This window comes from Anoplolepis gracilipes, chromosome 8, assembly GCF_047496725.1.
Source record: "Anoplolepis gracilipes chromosome 8, ASM4749672v1, whole genome shotgun sequence".
Taxonomy (NCBI): Eukaryota; Metazoa; Arthropoda; class Insecta; order Hymenoptera; family Formicidae; genus Anoplolepis; species Anoplolepis gracilipes.
The window spans coordinates 8620193-8639890 of NC_132977.1; the positions used below are offsets into that span (position 1 = coordinate 8620193).

A 19698-nucleotide genomic window follows, 5' to 3' on the forward strand; every position below is an offset into this window, starting at 1 on the left:
ATGTTAATATAGTTTCTTTCCCTCTTTTAATATAAAATTTATCATTGAATATTACATTGTTCAACGTATATGTATGTAATAGACTGTGGGTATCATATGTATATAATATAAAATGAATTCATGTGACGTTAAGAGAGCACAAGGTTCGATTCTCGGAATTCAGAGGGTTTGCCAAATATTTCTGCTATCGTGTACAGGTCTCACGAGTTTCTCGCACGAAGGTTCGTAGTTCGCGACCCGCATATGTCCCACCGAGGTATGCGCCTCGCGTGCCTGGCGCATCTGTTGCACACGCGACGCAGCAACTCGCGATACACGCGTTCGATGTTACGCGTACAGGGTGATCCATTCTAACAATACATTCTAACTGATGAGTCACATTCTAAGCTCTCCAAGTAATTATCAGAAAAATGACTCTGTCATCTCAAGTATAAAATTGACGTATGCGACATGTGAGGATGTGTAAGTCACGACTCCGGATATTTTCGGCATCGTGTCAATATCCTCTGAGATAAACCTCTTGGAAATTTTTACGATACGTAAGACGTTAATCACGAAAAGAAAAATATATTCTAATTGAAAATTAATCTTTAAGTAAAAAATAATTTTATTCGAATATGCGCGATTCATATGGTTTGCAAACGAGCAGCTGGCGAATACGAGAAGACGTCTACAGTGGCAATTTGTAATTACTACCTAGCTATTATTTGACCACACATGTACGTGCTCTCAATATCGAACTGCAACTAAGCTTCAGGAGTTTATGGTTTCGATGCAATCCAGTTCAGGAACCATGGCATCCCGGAGACCTTTTTGGACCTCGATCGAGGAAGTGCGCGCAAGGAGTGCATCGTGCAAGCCATGGGACGGGAGTTTGGGTCACAGGTCACAGTAGGTCGTGTCATGGTAATTAAGAGGTATCGCGGTTGGCTATAGTCGAAACGCTAATATAATAAGCGGAACAGAGAGGGGATGATACGTTATCTTCGCGTGTAAAGTGAAGCGCGCGGATTGTAAATACGCTCTTAGATTTCACAAGGAAATATATCCTGTAATGTATTCTGTGAATCTTGTTTATGCGGGTCAACTGTTTATTGACGTCCATAAGACAGCTTAGCAAATATTTGCTCGAACCCTAAGACGAGATTACACTGGATGATTCGTGTAATAGCATATACACTTATATATTTTATTTTCATAGAGTGTTAAAAATATTGAGTGAAAGTATTGAGAAAATATAGGAGAGAGCTTCTTATTCCGCGCACGCTTTTCAAAATTTCGACTTTAAGAGTTTTAAAGAGTAAGATTAATCTATGCGAAAAATAAATATGAAAAGTTTATTACAAATTTTCACTCTATATTTAAAGTAGTTTGATTATATAATGTGATAGTAAAGAAAAAGAGAAATCGTCTTTTTTTGTTTTAATTAAACAATGCAATTAAGGGATTCATAGAACATCCAAGAGCCGATGACCCGTGAAGTAAGCGTTTGTGCTCACTTTCACCGGCAGTCGATTGACAGAGAACCAGACGTTTTCAGGTCTCGTAGGAGAAAAACGCTCCGGTTCCGTGACCGCTTCTGCCTTCGCCGTATTTGTAAAATAGAACGCAAATGTGCGATTGTATTTAAAAATAATTAATAAAATAACTCAAAGATTGCGAGAAGATTGATATAAATCCAAGTAGCAGAATCGTCTCTCGACACATCTGTCTTAATAATAGATATTTTATTTCAATAAACGAAAAAGAGCAGAACGTTTTAATTTACCGCACAACGCGATTATCGCGCGCGAAAATATATCATGCGACAATAAATGTACACAGTTATCGGCATGGTGCAAAATCTTTCTACATTACACGTGGCATGTATACGAGCGCATTGTCTCGTCCATCATCTCGGCAATCGAATAAACTATCGACGGGAAAATAATTTAACGCCAATACTGCCTATGTGAGTCGTTATCGCGCGATACTCCCTCGCGTGGCATTTCACCCGGTAGTTAGTGGGTTGCTCGGCGCGCGAGTATCTCTCCTCTCTCTTTCTCGCGAATGCGTGTATTTGGATATTTTTAGAGTGTGGGTGAATCACTGTTTGGCCGAGGCAGCCAAGCTCACAAGCCCCGACTCCTAGCCCCGACAGTTAAATCACCGATTTCAGAAATAACGACCGCGCGAAATTAATAACGCCCCTCGGTACCACACTCTCCCTGGTCGTTTCCCTGGCCTTCTTCGCGGCAGTTGTTTAACTGGTCACAAGTAACCTTTGTTATTGCCGTGTTTTATCTCATTAAATATTATATATCACTAATCAAAACCGTCGTGTCTTGTTTCTTGCGACGAGATTTTCGTTGTCTAAGTTCCTTATATATTCATCATAAGGAATCATTTATGTTTACACCCGGATAGTTTCATCGGGCGACGTTATGACGTTATCGCGTTTCTATTTACAACACGAGATCGTTATCGTTATCTTTCTAGCCTTCCGTTTCCGAAATAGTTTTAACGCGAGCAGAAGTAAGGAAGCTAACGAAACTATTTTTTTTTTTTTTTTTTTTTTCCTTTTGCTTATGATTAAGCACTAGCTATCTTCATACAACACACGACACAACAGTATTATCTTACGTAAAATCTTGATAATAGCAAGTACTTCAATTCCACGCAGTGTCTCATTACCGATGCATAATGTTTCGAAGAATCATTGGGAAGGAACGGCGGTCTTATCGAAGGAACGCACGCACGCTTCTGCGTCTACGTGTTTACGTGTCATTCATTATACATTTTAATAAGGCAAGGAGGCAAATAATATATATATATACGCGACTGCGTGCACCTGCGCTTGCTCATAGTAAACATGTAACCGACCACGTTGCTTACTAGCAGCTCATAAAACGGGTGAACCTCGGTCTGGTACGTGAGTCTAGACCAAGCCTGGACTAGACCAACGAGACGGCGCATCTCCGAAATAAGCCCCCTGTATTCTATTTCGAGATCGACACACTGCACGATACAGCACCTTAATGTCGGTATAACACGCTAATGATTCCTTCGTCAACCTTTCACTCTCTTTTTTTCTTCTGATCTCGCCCTGTTTTTTGTGTCACTAGGCATTGCGTTCTCTTTATAGGCGTTAGTATTTAAAGTCTCGTTGGATTTTTCGTCACGGTTGATTCGAATTCGATTAGATAAATTTTAAAGAAATTTCGTATAATGATTCATAGAATTTTTGTTTCTTGCCGAATAGTGATCAAGAATTTTCAAGAATATAATATTTTAAATGATCTGCATTCAAAAAAATATTGCATTAAAGATTATAAAAGAAATGTTAAAGTTTCTTTCAAACACATAATAGTTCATCATATATAAAATTAAATACAGCATTATGTAGAATATAAATTTGGATATTTAAATTAGCACACTACCATGTTTAAGAATTAAAAATATTGTCAGGCTATTAGAATAAAAATATTATAGTGTCTATACATATCTATATAATCAATAATATATTAAAGTTAATAAAAGATAAATTAAGCGTTTTATTTTATAAGATGATTTGAATATGATACTTTACATTTTTTCTAATTCACAATTAATATATAATATAATGAATAATGTAAATTAATAAATAAATCGAGTATTCGTTAAACATAATTAATACGCAGGTTTATAACAGGGTCGTGCTCTGTTAATCTTCACTGTTTTAATTTCTTTCTAATTAATATCCAATTACTATAATTAATTTTTAACGAGTGACGATAATCCGCACTAATGATATTGCACGTCGTAAATCCAAAATACATTACATTGCGGTCAAGCCTACAAGCAACATAAAACATTCATTTGTAATTTACAGTTCGCATTCGCAATACGCACATGCAATATATCGCATTTTGAGTTTAACAATTTTGATGGAATATATCTGTTGTTGCATTTCAACGAGATTTAAATCTCTGGAACGGTGGGTGTTTCTGCAAAATTAATTAATCGCGCATAAGAGAAGTGTAAGTAAAAAAAAGAAATTCTTTTTTTACTGAATGATAATCGTAAATATAAATTGTACGACTCTACGTATATAATATTCTATTTCAAACGTATCAGTGCGTTTAATTTTTTATTGATTCCTATTATACAATTTCGTATTTCGATTTGCCGAGTTGTATAATGATGTATCTCCAGAAATGGAAAAGAGGGGCGCTCTAGAGAAATTCTTTCGTCCTTTGACATCTCCGAGCTCGTGCAACTTAGCGTTCCTCTCTCTTTCTCTTATTCAGTCGCGCCGCGCATCTATCTCTTTCCATCTGCTCGTGCTCGCTCTCGCCGCGAGATCTCTCCTTCCCGCTCACATCCGCGTGACTCACGTCTCACGTCGTGGCGTACGACGCACCTCGATAAGTGTTGCCGCCTCTCGGGGATTTCGGGAACCTCGTCGGAGATTCCCCTACCGCGGAGCCGCGAAACGTGTCCGATGGTGGGGATGCGACGTCGTGGCGGTGGGGAACTACCACAGAGGGAGGATGGAGAGGGCTAGCTACGGCAAAACTTTTGTCCATTCACGGCCGGCACGCTCCTAATTGGGAGTACGCTCCGAGGTCTCGTTCCACGCGCACGGATGCTGCGTGAACGTGCTACGGACCGAACCGGAACTGATACTTAGATAGGAATTTGTATTTCTTTGTTTTTTTTTCTTCACACTCTTTCGGGATCAACACTCGACCGAGCGCGAATCTCTCATTTATCGAATCTACGCCGGCGTAGATGTTGTTGGTCGCTGCAATAGAAATTATTTTTTCCTCGGAAAATTATATTTTCCCCCGACAGAAAAACATTATTGAGTCGCGCGTGCGCGTGCGCGTGCCGTGAATAAATTTTATAAAGGTATAAAGGTTAATAAAAATTAAATTTATTAAGCGCCAAATGCAGACTCGTATATGCGAAAACTTGTTCTGCGCAAAAACGTCCTCTCTCTGTAATACTCCACAAATATACTATTTGTCAGCATTCATGCATGCTCTTATCTAAAAGGAAGTTATATTCGCTAACACATTCACATATGTCAATGCAATTTCCGTTCGGTGAACAGAAAGTTTGATCACTAGAACTCTCTGAATGTAGTATTGTTTTTTTTTTTTTTTTCAATCACGGTCTTGAGAGTTACTATTTCGTTTTGAAATTACAGACATTGTTACAACGATTTTTACAGATTTTTTTTTATAGCAAGATGAATTTTGTACGCAACAACCTAGTTTTGTGAAATATTACACGATTAGCCCGACTGTAATACAAAAATCATTATTTGTCATTATTATTATATTAAGTGTCAAAATAATTATATAATTCTGAGTTTGTATGATTTTATTGACGTTGTGCTACATAAAATTAGAAATCAATAAACACCAACAAAATAATTCATAGAAACATTAAATTTTTGTGGAATTTTGTAAAATTCTTTTACATTCTCGAATGATAAACAATGAAACATCAGCGTCGAAAGGCAATACGATCATGTCGAGAAATGTACTATGCTAACGAGATGGGAGATTCACTCGATTGTCGTCGATAGCGCGCGTCAGAAAATTACGCTGCAATCTTCTGCACATCGCCAGACGGAGCAATGCACTTTATTCCATGGCGCATATTGTCATCTGGATGTTTTAAAGAATTAATTTATACAATATAGTAAATTGCTCAGATTATCAAGAATAACTTAACAGCTTAATGCGTGATATTTAAAATATTAATTTTTATAATTATATTTTTGTTTTTTTTTTTTTTTTTTTTTTTTGTTACGAGTCATGGCCTCTAATTTCATGCCCTAGAGAAACAGAATGCTTTGCAATTTTGCTTGTTAGTTTAGAAAACGTGTCGAATTAAAAGTACGAATTCACATTGTTCAGCCACCACATCCCAACGAGAATTAATTTGCTTAAAAAAATCTTAAAACTATTTAATGCATAAAAAAAATATTATTTTTAATTAATTCAAATTTACGATTTCGAAACACATCTTAAAAGACGCGTGTATCTCGATTATATTTTCTTCAATAGTAGTTAGAGAAAAATATAATGTTTTGTCGTGATGTTGCTTATATTTAAAACATAAACAGAGATTCTACCTAAAGAAACTTCCATTTTCCCACGTTAGGGATGCCTATGTCATTAACTCGTAGCCTAATCAATAGACATAATTATGAAACTATGCGCCATTAATAGTCCCGTGCCGCGCGGGTCATAATCTCGTGGTGAAGGACGGTGCGGCACTAGTTCGCGCGTTATTAAACGGGTGTATTTTATAGGAAACCGGTAGTTGGGTAATAACGAGCGAGGGTTGCCAACGTTCGATTATGATCCCTTAACATTATTATATGCTAAAAGAGAATAACTAATAAAATGAACTGCATTTCGCTTTCTACACAATATTAAGCCAGAATGTTAAAATTTTATAAAGTTCAAACATATGAGTTTTAATACGCAGATAACAATTTATTAACTTACTATATTTTATTTTTCTAAATACGTAATTATATTCAAATATATATATATATATAAATACAAAAATACACAAATACATGCGTATATACTTTTTTGTTATTATTTTCCTTTATTTTGCTTGTGTGTGTGTATATATATATATATATATATATATATATATATATAAGCAAAATAAATACAAAATAATAACAAAAAAATATATACGTATGTATATATTTGTGTATTTTTGTATTTATAGATACATGTTTGTATTCTTTATAAGAAAGAAATCTAAAACGGTACTTTACACTTTGTAGCAAATAACACGCAGGAAACATTGAATTTCCTTCCCGAAATAAATATCTGATAGACAAAATAATAATAATATATCAAAATATATTAAATAAAATATCGAACTTAATTATCAGAATTCGTCGTTCATTCACATCTGTCTGATTTCTTTCCCTTTTTCGCCCCGCGGTTGACTTTCTGCTAATCAAAAGATACGACGAACGTTTGCATTTCCTGCGTCCAGTCATTAACATGGGCACGTTTCGGTGGGGCTTTATCGTTTATCAGCGAGCGACAACCTCCTTCTATGTCGGCCACTTTGCCACAAGTCGGCCGCGCCATCCCCAAATCGCTAAACTATCCTCCAAACACCAAGTACCGCACTAGGGAAACTTCGACGTTAGCCACCCTCACACCTTCGACCTTTGACCCTAGAATCGGCCAAGTGGCCGAGAATCTGACCAACGAGCAATTACGAGGTGCCGAGGTGCCGAAAGATTTTGCGGTAGAAGATTTACCACTAACGGACAGCTAGAAATTATTTACAGAGTTAACCGACGAGCGATTCTATTTTCGAGATGCCCAAGACTCGCCGTTGAATAGTGACGTTTGACAAAACGCTTCAAACGTACAAATTATCCTAATGAGCGAGCGACTTATAAATCATAGCGAGCGGTATAGTGACAGCCGTACATTCGTTATAACTACGGACACGTTAAATTCTTTTTAATTTCTTCCAATTTTACCTTCATAAAATGGCAGATATTTTTTTGTACTAATAATCAACGATACGAAATAGTTCAATGATACAGCAAACGACCGATCTTAATGGATATCAGTTGCGCGCGTTATTTATCAATACTGACGGAGAAATGCGATGATTTAATTTTTCCTTATTAACTGTACTCGATGTACGTACCGATTCGTCAGCGGACGATTTCATATAATACCCGCGAGATACACTCCCAAACAGCACGTTATAATTAAACCGTTCCGATATTTCGCTTGTCAATTATATCTGGATTCTTTCTCTAAGAATTGCACTGTCAGTGATGCGACAGATGAAATGTTTTTATTTATCGGCAAATAAATTTCGCGAATATCTGACGTAGGAAATGACAGTTTCTAACAAAATTAGATATAAATATAATGATGACTAATAAAACACGAGTATATACAATTTTGAAACAGATGCGAAGAAAAAATTATAAATATTGCTGGTTTTAAAGGCACACTTGGCTTTTCTCTTTAAATTTAATTTAGCAAATAAAATATTAATACATTAGTATCAAATGTATTAAAATATAGCTTTGAAATTTGATCCGAAATGGTCCTTATAATCTTTCATACTTCCTTTCGTACTTGTATTATTTCGTTATTAATAAAAATATTCATAGGATTTTTTAAACATCTCAAATAAAATTTGCTCATTTAACAAATAATTATATCTAAAAGCAGCAATTATAATGCTATGTCACACGACAAAGTTAATTAGCAGTTATATAATAGATACTTTGCGTCACAATTGTTATGAATAAGAAATATGACAATTATATTAAGCATTCTGTGTGTCTTGTCAGTTTCTCTTATATATTTTCTATATTTAATATCTCAATAATTTTGTAATTATGTTCATGTAGATATATATAATTTACACATTTATATAATTTAAATTACAAATATTAAGATTGCAACGCTGTCAATAACTAACAAGTTCAAAATATCGCAGCGCGGCGCGACGATATTTGTAACGCGATATCAGTGCGCGTTTAAATTGAAAACGCGTAGGGCTTTGCAGGAAAATGTGTGTATTTTCCTTTCGAATTACGTAGAGCGACCTGTCCCATCGCGTAAATACTGGCGGCGTATCGAATGACTGTGTTACCCGCATCGAGTAGATTTTCTGATTTAAGCGTTCCTACTAGCAGCGAACGCGTGACACGGTCGAACCCTCCGGCAACCCTCCGGGATTATCTCACCCCACGCCAACGCCGAACGGCCCATTTCCGGATATACGCAGAGCAAACGCACATTCGTACGAGAGGTTCTTTCTCTCTCTCTCTCTCTCTCTCTCTCTCTCTATCTATCTCTCTCGAAACACAACATGTATCCAATCATGATCACTTCGCCCTTCGCCTCTCGTGACCGAAAATACTTTTCTAGCCGCACTAATTTTCGTTCACAAAAATAAAGCGCACGCAGTCACAACGATTTTCTTTCCATTTTCTCTATCTTTGCACTCTTCACACGGAATTCTTGTCGGGAAATATCACTCGAGTCTGGTACGACTTGGCGACGCGAGAAGAACGAATCCTGACACTAAATTCCTCGCGGAAATGATCATGCGTATAGGTGAAATATATCGTCGTACACTTACCTGTTGCCAGAAGTGCGCGAGCGTGAACAAGGGCTCCTTCTTGTAGAGCCATTCCATGGTCGTTATATTCCGCGAGTTGGCCTCCGCGGAGGCCTGCATGCTGGCCAGTGCCGCCGAGTTTAGACCCGCTAGTAAGGGTTGCTGGAGCGCCGCAGTCACGACGGAGGTATTGCTACCGGCTACCAGATTGGCGTGGTACACGGTCGCGGTCGGCGCATCCTCCGAACCACCAGTAGCCAGTAGTTGGGCCCCGATCGGCGCTGAAGGCCCCTGGAGCCCCAGTGACGAAGCCACTTTGACGGCTTCGAGCTTCTCCGGCGGGCGCGAAACTGCTCTTCCTCGTTTGCCGCCTTCGCCTTCGCCGCCGCCTCCGCCTCCGCCGCCGCCGCCGCCGCCGCCGCCGCCGCCGCCTCCGGAGTTGCTGGTCACACTCGGGGAACACGTTTTAGGCGGCGGTTCCGTCGGTATCGTCTTTCACCGACAGTTCACGGCGTAGCGCGAAGCGTGTCACGCGTCCACTTAGCGGTTTAAACTTTCGTGTTATTGCCTGGCGATCAACATCGCCGGACTGACACTCTTTCGTGGCGGCGTGCATTCGATCTTCATGAGTTTACTCTTTCGAAAACTTCGACGACCGGACGAACGGTTTTACAAGCGTTTGATAATTGTCACTCACACCAGAGAATATATCCTATCTAACGATTTAGTCTAAGTGGAATTTCTTGATCGATTTTTCTATCTATCGATCTGTGATCCAAGCCGATCATCTGGATTAACATGTAGCACGTCGCGATACGTGTAGCGCGTCCACGTAACGTTGACAATCGAACAATTAGAACACAACGACACTAGAAATTCTGACGGTAGTTTCACGTTTGTCGAAAACGTGCTCGATACCTCGGCATTATCATCACTGTTGTGCCAAATGTCTCGATCTTTCTCGATCGACGGATCGTGATGATCCGTATCATTCGTCACCGTGTCATTAGTCAACACTATTAAAGGCTCGCGGTGTTCCTGGACCGGGCCATCCGCAAATTCGTTACGATCGCGAAAAGTCTCTCTCTCTCTCTCTCTCTCTCTCACAGATAGTGATTCGCCAATATTAATGCTGAGCTCTTGCAGTTGTCCTTCACGTAGCAATAGCGTGAGCGGATCTCAACGCGCTGCCGCATCACACGGCATGGAACAGATCAAATGTTTACTCACTCGCGCCAACGAGGATTCAGTTCGTGACACTCGCGCACAGTCGACAACACAAACAAAAAACAATCACGATGATACGGAGTCTCCTCCAGTCACGAGGAAATATCACTCGAAGATTCGGAACACTTTGGTGACACTCGAAGCAACACTCAATTGATACGCCACGCGATTCCGAAATCTATTTTCCTCGTAATCCGTTCTGCGGCAGAGTCTCTTGAGCCTCATCGATATCGATCTGTTAGCGAGCTCGATGTCACGTCTGATATTTTCTCCTATCCAAAGGCCAGATGATAAGAGACAGCTGCGTTTTTCCGTATCCTCCCTTTTTTTTTTCTTTTCCTTTTCCCTCGTTTCGTAGTTCCACTGGCGTACCCGAACCGTTGCGAACCCTTTAGTTCGCTCTCGTCCGGATGACCTCAAGAAGAGAGAACGAGACCCGTCCTAGCAGGCTCCTAACCTGAAACTAAGAGCTACCGGACGACCGATGCAATGCCTGGAGGAGGCGCGGAGCAAATAGTGGGGAACAGGCGGAGTCTGCGGCACATAGTGAGGGTAGACCAACCCCCCACGCGACCAATCTCGGACTCTGCGAGCAACCCTACTACGCTCACGCGCCGTCTGATCTCGGTAAGGATACCGCGCTAGTAGGGATAAGCCGCGGGAAGGAGTGGGAAGCCGCGGAAAGAAACGGAGGCTGGCTAGGTGGTCCCTACCAGAGCGGATCTCATATTTTCAACTCCCCGACCGCCCTTTTCCAACCCCTGCCGATCGCTAGTTCCCTTCTTCGTTCCTTTCCTTTCCTTTTTTTCTTCTGATTTCCCATCCTTTCCATCCGATCTATCCCCCTTCCGTTCCATCTATCGGTCTGTTCTATTTTTTTAATTTTTTAATCTTCTCCTTCTCTCGCTATTTCTCTCTATTTTTTTTTATCTCCTTATTTTCAAATTCACGAAAATTCTTCATTTGACAATGCAAATAAAAAATATTTTTTGTTAAAGAAAATATCCAGATTATACAAGCATGTTACATCTCTTGTCAGAAATGCCAATAATGTTTCGACTAACAAGCTGTGATTAAAGTTTAAAATTATTCATATCAACAATAATCAAAGCAAATTATCTAAAGATAAATTGAATCGCTCGATTATGAAATAAGCTAGATTATATTTTATCAAGTCCGATAGATGTTCTCCCATTAAATATTTTTTTCTTGGAGCTTTTTTTTAATTTTGACTGAAGAAGAGCACTAGACGAGACATGAGGGGAAAAAAGGCAGTTTGAGACAGCAAAATTAAATAAACATTTGTAAATGACAGTTGTTTATAAAAATTCTTAACTAGTTACAAAGTAATAGAAAATATTTTTAATTAGAAATCAAAACTCTCAATTAATTTCTTTAGCAAGATTTTTTATTAAATTTGATATTTTTAAAAAATAAAAATTATAGACATAATTACTATCAGAGAAGTAAAACTGTTTATAAACTGTCATTTACGCAAGAATAAAAATTACAGGCTGTCTAAAGTCTGCTTTCGCGAAGTTTATCCACCACTCTCAATTTTTTTTTTTATATCTAAAATTTACTTGAAATTACTTCAAAAAAAGCCGGACAAGTTTTCTTTCTAATTCATGAACTGAATCTAGTCTTGAAATTAAAAGCTTGATTAATAGAGATGTTATATTTTAATCGATTATTTATTTATTAAAATTTGTTATTAAGCATTTTGTTAAATCTTTTTAATGTTTCAATAGTTCAGTCCATGAGATAGGCGAGAGATTTCTTAATAAATCCTTTAATTTGGAATGTCCATTCAACTAAATCGTGCATGTGCGCGATCTTAACTTTATACTTTTGAACTGTAAACTTTATGTTAGAAAACAAAATATTTTTTCATAAAAAATTTATTTACGAACTCTGATGATTATAAATGTCTCGCAAGAAAGGAGAAGAGAAGTAATATTGAGTAGTTCGTACAAGAATTGTTTTTGTCGCGGTGTTATAGGTTTGACTTATGCGTCGTAAATAAAAAAATAGGCTAAGGGCACACGCGTGCAGGTAATAGCCCACTGAAGGGGTTAGCCGGTACAACCCGCCTTTTACCGCGGTAAACCCACTTCGCACCAGTTAACTCTTAGCTGGTATCGAACTCGGCGCACGTACGGGCACACGTAACGTTCATTTTCATACTGATTATCTCTATCATACTGACTTTCGACTGCGTGAGAAATTAATTGTCGCAGTTTGATTAAATTAATTTATTTTTTGTGTAATGAATTCATTTTCTAGATGTCACAAAAAAGTCTTACGTCACATTTGTATAAATGGCACACACATGTTCAAAAAATTTTTTATGAAATTCTAAAATTTGAAATTAGGAAAAGAATCAAGTTTAATTAACGCGCGTAATTTGCTCATGTTAAAATTATAATATCTGAAGAAATATCTATTCGTGCAAGTAAATTTTCATTTTTATTATTTCTACATTTTATTACAATACAAGTTAATATTAATTTCTCGAAACGAATTTTTGTGCCACATTATTAGCAACTGATAAATTAACGCGACAGTAGCATAAATTAAATGCAGAAAGTTAAGAATATTTGATTTGAATGTAATATCAAGTATATTTGCAATCTATTCAACATTTCGGCACGCTGTCATTAGAATACTGACTGGATACTTGTTGCTCGATTAACAGAACGTAAAGTTGCAGAGTGACGATCGATTTTGTATGGTTAAGTATTCCACAGCTAATTCACAGCACCATCAACAGTTTGGGATTGGTTTCTATGGCTGTTGGTTTAGGGAATTTCAGCTAGTTGTTATTAATGTGACAGTGTCTGCTTTCGTATTCTGCAACAGATACCATTCGTCTCGAACGTATTCTCGAACGGTGTAAGCAAGATAAACGATAATCGAAAATTATTGCGATAGAGACGAAAAGGGAAGAATACTACACTATTATTAATGAGAAATCTACCTATTTTTATCCAACAATATTAAAAAAGCCGGATTATTATCTTTAATAATCGCCAATAATTAAGTAAGACATTAATATTTATGTTTAGTCTCAAGCAAAAAAATATTGCTTTGTGAAATCACTTTTAAATTCCAAATGTATTTCACAACAGCGATGATAAAAATGATTTATGCAGAGTATCAATAGCGCGTGTCCTTCTCACGAAACGCGCAGAAATTTCATAAACTTCTAATTTTCAAAAGATCGGTGCGATGATGTGCGATTATGTCAGTTTGCGCACTCGCCAGACTAGCATACGAAATTTATCAGGCGCGACTCCATTACGAAAATACTACACGACTGACATACTTGTCAGCGCGTATTTTACGATCACCCGGTATAGTTTGCGAGGATTAGTTTGTCAACGCCGGCCGGCGTGCGCGACGTGCGTATGTATCTCTGCGTATACGCATGCATATGTTTGGACCAGGTTAGCAATTCTCGCGTCTTACCGTCTTCGATGTTTAGAAATATAACGCGTTGTTCACACTTGGATATATTGTTGGCAGAGCCGGTGGTCCGAACAAACGTTAAGTTATGCGATGCTCGTTCCGCCAACGAGAATGTGGACTTAAGTTTTAAATAGAATAAAGATACTCTGAATATAGAATTAAAACAATCCCGTAGAAATTAACTTTGGAGGGAAAGTTTGAGAGTTTTGATATGCATCACGTATGCATATCAAGATTTCTACAGATTTAGCTTTTGTATTATTTATAACAATTTATTGTAATAATTTTATTGCAGTAATATTTATGACCTAATTGTGTGTGTCGTGTAGCAATTTTTGTATGTTTAACATTTGAAAGAAAAAAGAATATAATTTTTGCAAATCTCAAGTTTTCCATCTGAAACTTGAATAATAAAAGAAACTAAGTTTTTTTTTTTTTATATTTATCCATAATTTTTTCTATTGATATAAATAGTTTAATTTTGTTTTAAAAAAAAGTATTCTACTAAATCAATAGACATGCGAAAGACAATTTGCGTATTATAAAAATTTGAATAATGTGATATAGTGAGTTTTAAAAAAAAGTCTGATACAGAAAATATTTTTTAATGAAATAATGTTTTATCTGATTGTAGTAATCTGAAAAGATATGAACATTAAGTTTGTCAGATAATTAAAATTACAATCGAGATAGTTATTTTTGATCGAAAACGAGCTAATTTGACTGACACTTCGTTGCTGAGCATTTAATGAAGTAACATGAACTTTCAGTGACACAGTCTGAACAGTCTATCGCTTTTAGTCTATTATTCGATAAGTTCTTTAAAATAGCCTTTGTATTGGAGAATTATATTACGTTATTGCAATAATTAATATTAAAACGGAATATTTCATAGTCAGATATGTCAAATACTTGTCAGAGAAAATACTAAATTTAAATAGAAATATTTTTTGTGGATTATGTCGACTTTCTGTGTTAATAATATTATTAATAAAAAATATCGCGGTGATTTAAAATAGTAAAATATCAAAACGTTCTCAAGGAAGAATCATAGTTAGGTATAATGAGTATTTATATATTTTTGTTGGTTTGTATACGCGGTATTTCTGCACCTTTTTGAAAAGTCGTTAAAGAGAAATCGGATGATCGTTTACATCTACGATAAAGATAAAATTACGCCCGAAAGTATTCGACCGCGTGTGGACGCTCGGCGATTGGCCAAAAGCACGAATACACCCTCGCGTTTTGCAATGCCGTTGAGACGATTTTACTGCTCGTATATACACGGTATGGCTGGTCGGTTCTCGTAATAGTACGACAAGTTAATGCGTCGTCTGATATGCGACGTGCTGCCCGGATTTCGATGTACCGTGGAATAACTCACTTGCGACAAATCATTTCGAGTTTAAATTACATATTTCCCCGACGTGTGCCCGTAGCAGCGCGGGTTTATTTCGCATTTACATCGTCCATCGATGAGAACAAAAACCGAATTTCTCGGCCATTTTCCGCGTCACCGCTGCATTGCTTAAGCGCTTTCTCGATTGTATGTATTTCGCTTTATGCAAATTACTACTGTCGTCTGTCACGAATTTTTACACATGTCGTGCATGAAAAGTGCATATACGCCAACAGTAAATATTTTTAATTTGTTGTCTTTTTTTTTTTTCAAATATTATTAAGCATTGAATGTATATACCTACTATGCAAACATACATGACACCAACTGTGTTATTAAATTAATTCTGATTTTTATAACTGAACATGGATAAAATTGGAAAAATATATATATATCAATAATAGAAAATTTTCCTCATGTAAGAGAAAGAGAGAGAGAGAGAGAGATGCAGGACGAAAGTTGACATCATGAGATCTAAGCTACTCATTGAGGTGACTTGAACGAAACCCTTAAGAATTTGAAACGCTCGTTTAATCGGAAGGATTTCTTTACCTTGTCAAACGGGAACGTCTACGACACCGCGCACGAACAGAACGGACCCGAACAAAAAGTCGCCGACTGCCGGCTGTCGAAAACGGAACCGCGAGAGACGTCGTGCGTCACGGTCGTCTTGGAATTTCGCTGCTCGCAGCAGAGAGACTCACTTTCTTCCAACGGTCACACGCTACTCAATATACCAGTCGACGATAAAGTCCCTTCCGCCGCCCTGTCCCCGCCATTGGTCTTCGAGGAGCAACGCGATTCTCTTCGAAGACTCCCCGGCGATTGTAACAATATCTTTTGCGCGGAGGCATACGAAGGATGCGCGACGAACGAATGAGAGAATCGTAAGTTCAAGAGCCGCGCTCAGGGACGTCGTCGCGCGACACGCTCGCGGTAGGAACGACATGAGACTTAACCGTCTGTATGACAGTAAGCAAAATCTTTTTTATACCGGATAAGAACGAGGCGGGGGAAACGGAGCGAGAGATACGTACGGTATCCAAAAGAACGAACTCGATCCGAGTATACGCGATGATTATTCTTCGAGAGAACGCTCGTGTACGAATATCTCTCGTATGAGAAATTGTGTTTCTCAGAAAAACGCGTACCGTCATCCGCGATACTGATATTCGCGGATGTAACGGTAAGACATCGAAGAAGCGCAGCTGGCGACAGAAAATCGATCGTAATTAAATAGTCCTTTGCATATAAAGTGGTCCGACTTTTTTCACTTATAAAGTAACGCTGCACCTAGTTTCTCACAAATTTCTTGGAGACGCATTTCTTTGCCTAACGTCAATTTAGCCGGCGATTTTTGGGAAATTCTCTCTCACTAATGATGATCTCTCGTCAACGATCGCGAGAGTTTCGTGAATACACTTGACGCCAGTTTCTGCGCGTTGAAACGCAAATGAAGTTTACGATCTTATACTCGAGACGTTAAGGTTTACGTGTTTGCCGATCTGAAACTCGCGCGAATTATAATAGTCAGCTAAGTGCTATCAACCGGGTCTCGAGTTCTCCGACAGAGAGCCACTCGAATCGCGTTTCTCACTCTGCTTCCCGAGCCGTAAGGCAAGTTGGTTGACCGCTTGAGATAAAGGTACGTAATACGCCCGAGACGATCAAGAATCCGTCTGATGGTCACGTTCATGTTGGTCCCGTTTCGACTTTCAGATAATCCTAAAGAATGCCTGCATATGTATGGTTTGCATATATATAATCGCGAAGACGCGACACATCTAGCGAAAAAGAAAATTCCACGAAATAGCAATCGAAAATTTTTATCGTAGCATCTTTCAAACAATCGGATTGCACAAAAAACTATTTTATATTTTTAAGATATTACTGTTGCACACGTAACACTTTTCATACATTGTTTTATCAAGTTTGTTTATAAAAGTTTAAAAGATAGTATCGCGAAAGAAAATATTTTCAAAAAAATTAATTATTAAAATTTTTAATATCTCTCTTTCCGTTTTTTTATTTTTTCTTTTGTTAAAAAATAACAAATATAAAATTAAATAATTGAAATATTATAGAAATAATATTGAAATATTTATAATTAAATAATTTTAATTATGATAAAGTCAAATGGTTTTTGATTCTTTCCAAACAGTATCGATTTTGAAAATATCGAAGAGATATTATTTTGTCGCGCACGAGCAATTTATGTTTCGGTTTCTTAATTAAAAATTTAAACGAGAAAGTTTCTATATTTTACGACGATTTGACGATTGCAATTCTGAATTAAGATAGTGAAATGGAACGATCACGCATTTTATTTGCACGTTTACATCTGACTTCTCCAATCTTTAATAATTTTTTGTGAGAATAATTAAAAATACACATATCGTGTGATAATAAATAAAAAAAAAAAAAAAAAAAACATTTATAGAAAATATTGCTCTAGATTATCTATGCATAGCCCCTACGTGCCAATCACCCGCGTCAACTTGGATTATCACGAAATCTCTCGAGAGAAAACTTTGTCACAATTGAAGATCATCACAAGTACACAATCACAATTGCCGGTGACAATCACCTGGTGCAACACAGTCTCTCCGCCTCACAGCCGCTCTTCGTAGTTACTCTTCGACGTTGTCTTCCCTCGAAACGTCTCCCTCGATCTTCGCAGTCGTCCGTGGATTCGGACGTTGGAAAAAAGAGAGACTCCGCACACGAAGCGGATGAAAAAAAACGAACTCGTAGTCAGCAGTCAGGAAGCGCCTCCTTTACTCGCGCGAGTGTCCTCGAGTATGCGGAATGGAAGGGGGAGGGGGGGACAGGGAGGGGAGGAGGCGGCGAGAAGTGCACCTTACACCGAGAAGCACTTTGCGTGTGCACTCGCCCGATGATACGGTGCGTGAAGCGTCGTGTCGGGCTCTGTTCGATCCACGCACTCCACGCGCCTCGTGTGCGTGTGCGATGATCCTACTGGGCCTGTGTTCTGGCCGAGACTAACTCGAGCGCTCGGTGCCTGCAGCCCTCGCAGTCATCCCTCCGGCCACGCACTTTTCCACCCCGGCGAAAGAATTGTCCGCCTCGGTCTCGCGGCGCATCCGCCGCGCGCCATCGGTGTGTCGGCACACTCCGTCGTGGAGCGTCGTCGACGTCTCGCGGACGGTCGGTCGAGCGTTCGACCGTCGTCGACGTGCCCCGCGGGTGAACGCGGGGTGGACGATACGGGGTACGCGAACGCACCGAGGTCAGACAAGACTTAATCGGCTCGGGAGCGGGAGATTGCCTCGGCGCGGACCGTACGGTGGCGCCGCGCAACGCGAAACGACGAAAACCAGCCTGCTGGAACGCGAGGGTGGTTACCCCCACCAAAGCATCGGCCACCCCTTCCATCCACGGCCACGAGGACACGGACCGTACAACGCCGAGGGACGGTTCACTATATCAGGTATCGGAAATATCGGTGACTTCAACGGGCTGATCGGAAAGAAGGGTTGTGCTACGCTCGAAGATGCGTAGTTTCAATTGATAGGGCTTTGATTTTTGCCACCATAGGGCAACGTACGACTGGAGATAGTAGGTATATTCTAATTGCTAATTACCAATTCAACGTTTTATTCTAATCTTTTCATCTAAATCAACTTTTTGCTCTTTTATAGAAATTGGATTTATGGCTCTTTTCTCGTTATTGAATATTATTTTTTATTTTATTACTTCGCTAAAATGCAATATTTCATCATTAAGAATCATATTTAAATTTATAAAAAGATATAAATTAAAAATACATTGTTATCTTCTGGTAATTTTTACTTTAATCTTTAAAATGATATTTAAGATTATTCATGAGTTAAAGAGAGCTTTAAAACGATTTTAAAAGTAAATCTAATAATAATAAAATATTTAGTCAACGAGATTATAACATGTATGTTATCTCGAAATAGAAAGCTTTTATTATATCTGATGATATTAATCCCAAGTTTGTATAAGAAGAGATATATATTTGCAATCCGAGTAGACGGGTCGAAAAAATAAGAAAAACTAATAGTTTGGCTCTCGGGTCTTCTTTCCGATCGTATCGGGAGTCGAAGCACGGCGACAGGGTGGGAAAAGGGGTGCATGAGCATGCGCTCGGAAGGGGTGATCTTAGGCGCAGGTTCTAAACCCCTCGCTGCCCCCACCGCTTCTGGACGATCACACAGCTCGACGTTTTTCCACCCTTATCTTTACTCGCTTCTCATCCTCACCCGAAAGCCTGTATATGCACTTTCGCAACTCGTACTGTAGCGGCATTCGTCGCGTCAATACAAAATTGGCGTTAACTTTTCGTCACTTCTCACAGAAATGTTTAATGATTTAGTAACAGTCGATGTTTCAACGAATATTAACATTTTATTAGTCACACTTTCGATACTTTACATTATCTTGTTTTATTATTCAATTATTATATCTTTGAGAAATAATTAACTAACCAATCTTAATCTTTTTTT

The 19698-nt window shown here is 38.4% G+C and overlaps 1 protein-coding gene and 1 long non-coding RNA gene across 5 annotated transcripts in view; one reads left to right on the forward strand and one right to left on the reverse strand.

Annotated features, from left to right (window-relative positions):
* Cut (homeobox protein, cut) overlaps nt 1–18066 on the reverse strand; it is a 141035-nt gene extending 122969 nt beyond the window's left edge. For all 4 annotated transcript variants that reach the window (XM_072897599.1, XM_072897602.1, XM_072897601.1 and 1 more), the window contains exons 1-2: nt 17796–18066; nt 9133–10808 (exon numbers count right to left, since the gene is read on the reverse strand). In XM_072897599.1, coding sequence (XP_072753700.1) covers nt 9133–9231 — 99 coding nt within the window. In that variant the 5' untranslated portion in view covers nt 9232–10808; nt 17796–18066. The remainder of the gene's footprint in view (nt 1–9132; nt 10809–17795) is intronic.
* Nucleotides 18067–18348: 282 nt separating this feature from the next.
* LOC140668529 (uncharacterized) overlaps nt 18349–19698 on the forward strand; it is a 112222-nt gene continuing 110872 nt past the window's right edge. The window contains exon 1 of the long non-coding RNA XR_012047191.1: nt 18349–18659. This is a non-coding gene — a long non-coding RNA (uncharacterized lncRNA). The remainder of the gene's footprint in view (nt 18660–19698) is intronic.